The sequence below is a fragment of the Impatiens glandulifera genome, chromosome 2, assembly GCF_907164915.1.
Source record: "Impatiens glandulifera chromosome 2, dImpGla2.1, whole genome shotgun sequence".
Taxonomy (NCBI): domain Eukaryota; kingdom Viridiplantae; phylum Streptophyta; class Magnoliopsida; order Ericales; family Balsaminaceae; genus Impatiens; species Impatiens glandulifera.
Genome location: NC_061863.1, coordinates 30,559,838 through 30,567,778, shown reverse-complemented (window position 1 = coordinate 30,567,778; position 7,941 = coordinate 30,559,838). Strand labels below are relative to the sequence as shown.

Sequence of the window (7,941 nt, the reverse complement as noted above, 5' to 3'; positions counted from 1 at the left end):
TTTATTAAAATTAATTCTAAAATCTAACCCTAAATAATCTATTTTGATAAATAATTAAAAAAAATGATTGTTTTTTTATTTTTTTTTATAAAATACTTAAATAAAATGATGATATTGATAAAAGAATAAATAAAATGATGTTGATTTATTTGTGATTATTTAAAAAAGTTTTCACTAAACAAGTCAGGTTTCAAATGGGACCGTATATCCATTTACTGAATTTTCACACCACCAAACAAACAAACAAATAGATCCGATCGTTCTCTCTCTCTTTATATATCATTAGATATACAAATCTCTTCTTCTTTCTTCAATCGACTGCTCTCTCTTATTAAGATCTCCGATTTCTGAAATCCGATATAATTTTCTTCTCAATCCATTCATACATACGCGTTCGTTTCACAAATTAATTAAGGAAATGTGGCGATTTGGTTTATCACTGATAATTTGTTTCCATCTCTGGATGAAGTGTTGTATTGGCGCTGATCATGTCGAAACGTGCTCTGGAATAGTGCCTATGAGGAATCGCAGTGGCAGGATTTCGATAGCGGATTTTGGAGGCGTGGGCAACGGAGAAACGCTGAATACTAAAGCGTTTCGAGCGGCGATTAATGAGATCGAGCGTCTGAAACGAGTAGGAGGCACACTTCTATACATACCTGCTGGCGTGTATTTAACTGAGACCTTCAACTTGACTAGCCATATGACTCTTTTCTTGGCCAAAGATGCTGTCATCAAAGCTTCACAGGTCATTTTCACTATTTCAGAATTAGTTCATTTATTAATTATTTTTTTATAATATTATATAAATTATAAATAATATATTTAAATTTTAGTACTTTTAAATTGTTTTTAAATTATAAATTTTTATCAGGATCTCAACAAATTGATTCTATTTTATCTCTATAGTCTGACACCTCAACAACTGATTTTTGTTTTCACTAGGGCCGGATAGAATATTGTAATTTTATTTTATAATGATTATTCTCTATATTATAATTCTAAATTATATTAGAATTTTTAGTTTCACATATATATATATATATATTTTAGATATATATCTTAATTGTTTTTTAATCTAAAAACTTATTTTTTTAAGTACACCTTTTACTTTCAACAAAACATTAAATATATTTTATGCATTTGGCTTTTCACTTTTTACTTTAATTTTTATTTTATTTTACACTTTATTTATTTAAAGTTGCATGATAATTTTTATGAATATATATTATTAAAATTAAATTTAAATATTTATTCAATTTAAAGTCTCTTATTTGATAATTACCAATAAATTTAAAATTTATCATACGTGTCATTTCTTCTTCTAACCGACATCAATTCCAAACATAAAATATAATATGTTTCCATCACTCTCTCTGCTGGCAAGCGCAATATGGCCATTTTTTTCAAAGCTTTTCAATTATTATTTTTTATAATTTTTGATATCTATATATATCCTTTAACTTATTTTTTACTTTTAAATAAAAATTTATAATGTTTTTTAATATATAATTAAATTATTAAATTGTATTATACTTGAAATTTTATTTAATTTATTTTATATTTATATTTTTATAAATTATAAATTTATAATTTTAAACTTACAAATAATGTTTGTTTTAATACAATATACTTTTGAGTTTGGAAATAAAATTTTGAATTGCAAATGAATTATTGTTTAATCTACATTTATTGTATTTTTGTTTTGAATTTGAAAATAAGTTTATGAGTTTTAGATATTTACCATAAGAAATGAATAATATGCCTCTTGGCTAAAAATGCACACTAGAATATTAAAATAATATTAAAGTCATTAAAATGATTGCTTAGGTCTTGTTTGGTTTGAGGTTTTTAAATAATTCAAACAAAATCAAACATTATTTTAATCAATTTTTATCAATCACGTCAATTAAATTATTAACCAAAATATTAAAATACCTTCATTTAAAATTATTATTTTCTATTTTATTTATATATATTAATACCTTTTAAGTAATTATTATCTTATCAAAATTATCCACAATTATTATTTTTTTTCTATTTAAAATTTTTAAAAACACAATCCTAACATAGCCTTAATTAGAGTATTTTGTACATGTGTGGACAGTAAAATAAAATTAGCATTCACAGTGCAACAAATTTATTTATCCAAAAAGAACTGTTTGTATTTGCCTTAAAAGTGTAGCGGTGTAGATGAACTATTGTGAAGAGATAAATCTAAATAAACAACCTTTTGATTTCTAAATTTATGTGACAGAATACATTTCACCGATAGTGCAAATGTACATTTATCAAAACTGTTATACAATATCATCAATCAATCAGGAATCAGGATATTATTTATGTTTCAGGATACAATAAATTGGCCTTTGGTTAACCCCTTACCTACATATGGAAGGGGAAGAGAACGTCCTGGAGGAAGATACATTAGTTTCATCCATGGAGATGGGCTTCAAGATGTCATTATTACTGGTCATTACCTGCATCACCTTTTTTATATAGCCGTATTCTAGTTATGGATTTGGATTTTACTATATGATTTGTAGGCTGTTAAAACCTAGTTTCAACAATAGTGATCTCCAGCATTTACAAATCATAATTCAAACTAAATCAATGGAAAATTTGTTATGTTATGACTGATGAAGCATTTGTTCTTTAGGTGAAAATGGGACAATTGAAGGCCAGGGTGCGGTTTGGTGGAATATGTGGAGGCAAAGAACTCTTAAATTCACCAGACCTAATCTCGTTGAATTTATGAACTCCAAGGAAATCATAATCTCCAATCTCATATTCAAGAACTCCCCTTTCTGGAACATCCATCCAGTTTATTGCAGGTATAATGACTTATTATTGATATTTATATGTTTAAATGTTTATGTATTGTGATGAATTAACTACTTAGTTCTAGGATATGTTGTTGGCATAGTGTCTAGACTGAAGCGAATGCTATTAAATGTGGTAAACTAAATATAAATGTTTTTTTTTATAATTAAAGATAAATAAAAATCTAGCTTGTATTTTGATTGATTGAATTGAGAGAACAATCACCAAAATTTCCAAAATTTGTGTTTTTTGTTTTATTTTAAAGGTGACCATATCAAAACACACATAAATATGATTGTGTCTACTTGTGAACATTCAAACCAAGTTTAAGATCAAATTATTGATTTGAAATAGTCTTAGCTAAAAAGGAATAGGTCGTATGTATCCAATTCTAAAACAAAATAAAAAGTTCTATAATGACACTTCTATAAAAGTTCATCTAGACAATTACAAGTCCTTAACTTAAAATGGCAGCTCTCATCTGATGTGTGTTATTTGGGTGATTGATGTAAAACTACCAAATATTTATACAAATTAGGTGCCTGTTCCATTTCATCTTTTTAGTTTGCTCTTCGTTTCCCCCTTATTTTGTATTTGAATTGTAAACCCTAAGAAGTTCTATTCTTAAATACAAACTTAAATTTCAAAAAATAATAATTATGAACTCCTTAGAGTTGTCCTAAAATTAATATTATTGTAAAATTTTCAGTGCTATAGTATTATTGTACTCTATTTTTTTTCTTAATGATACTATTATTTATATCCTAATCATTTGGTTGTGCTTCTTTATTTTCTGTAGCAATGTTGTTATTCAAAATGTGACAATACTGGCTCCAAGAGACTCTCCCAACACAGATGGAATTGATCCAGGTAATGTGTCTATTCTTTGTCACAATGTGTTTTGACACAATCCCCAATTCTTAAATCTTCAGTTAGAATTGAAAGTTATTATTTTTTTCATTTGGTAAACTATTGTTTATTAGATTCTATCTAAATTATTGTTTGAACCAATGATTTCTTATAAATCATACAATAATATTGATAATCTAAAACAATAGAGATATAGTAAAATAAATAACAAAAAATTTAACAAGATTCAACCAACAATGTTTATGTCCCCAGATATTATCGGCCCGAGGATTGGGTTGCCCCAACCCTATGATTTAAAAAAATTGTTCAATTTTTTTTTTTTAAATTTAAACTTATAACCAAATATAAAAACTTATTTTCCATCCTAAACAAATATGCTAGACAATTTTATGTTAAAAAAATTAATAAATTTAACTAAATAATCTAATATTTTTATTAAATGGGCTGCTTAGGGTATGAGTTTCCCTAGCCCGTGGGCTTGCTAAGCTTACACAAGGTCGACCCTATCCCATAGAATCACTCATCCAATTGATTTTTCATGAATAATAGTCTAAATAATCCTATGTTACATCATCTCTAATTATAAAGATACATATTTATACATCTAAGTTCATTAGAGCCCATTAAGACATAAATTTAAACAATTAAATCTAACTTATATTATTTTATAACACCCTCCTTTAAACTAAGAAATATAAACATTTAGTTTAAAATTTTCAACAACTTCTCATTCTATCTTCATAAATTAAGATTGCGGTCTTTTTTTTGTTTAATAGAACTCGTAGCTAGACAAGTAATAACTTGTGATATAGCTCCTCTTTTGGAGATCGAATAACAAAAGAGCTTAAGAAACCATCATCATCAAATTTTCTAGTTGAAATCAAATTCAACATCTTGTCTGGAGCATGTCGAACATTTTTAAGTAGCAACTTCGACTCATTGCTAGATTCTAGGCAAACATCGCCAATACCAATAACCTTACTTACAATATTATTACACATCTTCAATACTCCAAAATTACCAAGAGTATAAGATTTAGCGTAACATGTATGGCAGCTATTGTGTCAAACACTCAAGTTGACTCATCGCATACAAGGTTAATTGTATTATCGTTGTGAACAGTGACGAGATCATAAGTAGTTGCTGAGACGCGATCTTCAGAATCATCTTTCTTTTTCTTAAATCTGTTTGCTTCATTTTTGAGCTTATAACAATTCTTCTTCATGTGTCCACTTTTCCCACAATTGTAACATTCAGTTGGCCTGTATTTTTAACTTAGACTTGTTCCGACTCTTGTGTCTCGTCTTATCTTTCTCACTTCTACTATCTTGTTTTCCCCGATTTTCAACAACAAACACATTTGTGTGATGAAGAGCCTTGAGATTTTCGTCTCAATTCTTTATTTAAGACACCACTTCTGGCTATCTCCAATGTTACTGCACCATTATAAATAGAGTTGCAAAGAAAAACTTTAAATGTTTTTCATGAATCAGGTAGAGTAGTCAATAACCAAAGCCCTTGAACATCGTATTCAAAGTTTATACCCATTCCTGATATCAGATCAAGAACACCCTGAAACCATTCAAGTGATCAACCATAGAAACACTATCACTATATCTCAAATAAATAATCTTTAGGAGCAAAAATAATTTGTTACTTCTTGTCTTTGAAGCATACAAATTCTCAAGTTTAGCCCACAAAGTAGGTGCATTTGTTTCATGTTGTATGTGATTATAAACATTCTCTTCAGAAGATTGACGAATGAAACCACATACATGTTCATGCTCAAAAGTCCATTCCTCATCATATTTGGAGATGAGTTTCTCACTACCAAAAATAGGTAAATACAAAGACTTCACAAATAGAAGATCTTTCATTTTCCCTTCCAAATATGATAGTTTGAACCATTTAACAAAATCATTATGTTTGTGTTAATCTCCCTCCATAAACCAATTAAAAATAAATAAAAACTCTTAGAACCAAACTCTGATACCACTCTGTTGGGAATAAAGCAGAATAATCACACTTGTGATAATAAACTATTCCCCACTTGATTGAATCTTTAGGAGCGAGAAATAACAAACATAAAAAGAAATATAAATGAAACAAGAACACCAAAATTTAACATGGAAAACTTTCTCAAATGAAAGAGTAAAAACCATGAGACTTTTATTCAAAGAAACTTTACTTGTACAATAACCTAACAAAATTTACTATTTATTTAGATAAATATTACACCATTTACAAAATAAAGATACGAAATTATAAATCTAATATTCCTTCTCACTACATTAAATGTAGATATTGTAACACGTTTTTATCCTTAATACAGTAAAACAATTAGAAATATACAAATAGTTTAGATTCATTTAAAGATAATGCAGAATGACAAGTTAATAAATTAAAACTTATTTTATTAATCATATAAATTCAGAGGTAGTTTATTCTCATTTTACTCATGCTTCTTCTTCTAACTTATGACAGATTCAAGCTCAAACATTTGCATAGAGGACTTGTACGTTTCAACTGGAGATGATCTTGTGGCAGTAAAGAGTGGTTGGGACGAGTATGGAATCGCATACGGCCGTCCCAGCAGCAACATCACAATCCGCCGACTGACCGGATCTTCTCCCTTTGCTGGAATCGCAATAGGCAGTGAAGTATCAGGCGGTGTTCAGAATATATTGGTGGAGCATGTTAATCTTTACAACATGGGATTCGGAATCCACATTAAGACTAACATCGGCAGAGGAGGGTTTATTAAGAACATCACATTCTTCGATATTTACATGGAAAACGTACGAACAGGGATTAGAATAGCGGGGAATGTTGGAGACCATCCGGATGATAAATTTGATCCGAATGCGATTTCAGTGGTAAAGGGAATAAATATAACGCTCGTTCTTGGTAAGAAAGTTCTGCAGCCGGGAATGATACATGGATTTAAGGGCTGCCCGTTTACTGGGATTTGTCTTTCGAATGTGAACATGAATGATCAGGCGCCGGTTGGAAATAGGAGGAATGATCCCTGGCAATGTTCGGATGTGACTGGGGCGGCGATTGGGGTTAGTCCGTTGCCTTGTGCAGAGTTAACCAGCGCCGCTCAGGCAGGTGAGTGTGTTCTTTTTCCCTTTGAATTGGATTAATGATAAAATGTGTGTAGATTTCTCTTCAAACTGAACTACGCTTATTTATCTAAAGTTTGAAAATTTGTTATTTCGTGTTAATTGAATTGGTGCTTTAATCTATGAATGTTTCAAAGTTATTTTGATTTTAGGTGAAACCAAAATACCATGCATCAAATTTTTTATTTTTATGAAAATGATTTATGCAATCATATTATGAAATAGATTGTCATATAAGAACAATGACCAAAGCATACCATTTGAGTAGATAAATCAATCAAAGTCAAACAAAAATGACAAAATTAATGTGTGCAGAGATCTTTTAAAAAAGTAATAAACTATCAGACCGAAAAGGTTGGCTTCCTAAATCGAACCTAATATAATGTCAATATGATAATATTGTGAAGTAATCGCAACGGTTGTTTGAGATTGCAGAAGATTTTACGACTTCTCTAGAATCAAATAATTCATCAAAAAATAATAAATATATATTTTCATTATTTCAGACCCGTAAATCTAACTACTTCAAGCCACATTTCCTAACACGTACCAATGGTTCCCGACATAACCTAGTGATTACCAGTAATGGTCCAAAGAAGACTCAAAATAACAACACCCTTATAATGTAAAAGAAGTTGAGGGCCTGTCTCCACCTCTTTGAGACACAAACAACATTGACTAACTAAGATAATAAACCTGGTCATATAACTATCATCAGTTAAAATACCACCACATATCAAACTCAACTGTAAAATAAATTTTTTGTGGAAACCATGAACTTCCATAATTTATCCCAGAACATGGATGACTAATAGGGTGGTACAATTTCTGCCTTATTTTACATCGGGATGTTTTTACTATTATCCCTGCCTTGTACGGGTTTCGAGAAATTTCCGAGAGGCAATGTGAATACCATATTTTTAAAAAATAATTTTTTTCTATAATAAATTTATAAAATGATAGTATATATAATGTAATATATTTGAATTTTATATTATTATAAAAATATAAGGTAGTAAGTCCTTGAGTGAATCCCACGTTAGGGTCTCTAATTAGAAAAGTAAATGCTTGGGTTTGCGAAGGTTCTTGTTCAGTTGGTCTGTAAAACTCACTAGAATAAGCA

At 29.2% G+C, this 7,941-nt stretch overlaps 1 protein-coding gene across 1 annotated transcript; it reads left to right on the top strand.

Moving 5' to 3' along the window:
* Positions 1–316: 316 nt before the first annotated feature.
* Positions 317–6,969, top strand: LOC124926740 (probable polygalacturonase). The gene is made up of 5 exons (XM_047467026.1): positions 317–748; positions 2,352–2,472; positions 2,660–2,834; positions 3,623–3,693; positions 6,178–6,969. Exons 1-5 carry the CDS (start codon positions 419–421, stop codon positions 6,837–6,839), a joined length of 1,359 nt encoding a protein of 452 aa, XP_047322982.1. The 5' UTR covers positions 317–418; the 3' UTR covers positions 6,840–6,969.
* The last annotated feature ends 972 nt before the right edge of the window (positions 6,970–7,941 follow it).

Coding starts and splice junctions, on each gene's coding strand:
- LOC124926740 (XM_047467026.1), top strand. CDS start 419: ATGTGGCGATTTGGTTTATCACTGATAATTTGTTTCCATCTCTGGATG. Junction 2,473..2,659: donor TCAAGATGTCATTATTACTG/GTCATTACCTGC, acceptor TTTGTTCTTTAG/GTGAAAATGGGACAATTGAA. Junction 2,835..3,622: donor ATCCATCCAGTTTATTGCAG/GTATAATGACTT, acceptor TATTTTCTGTAG/CAATGTTGTTATTCAAAATG.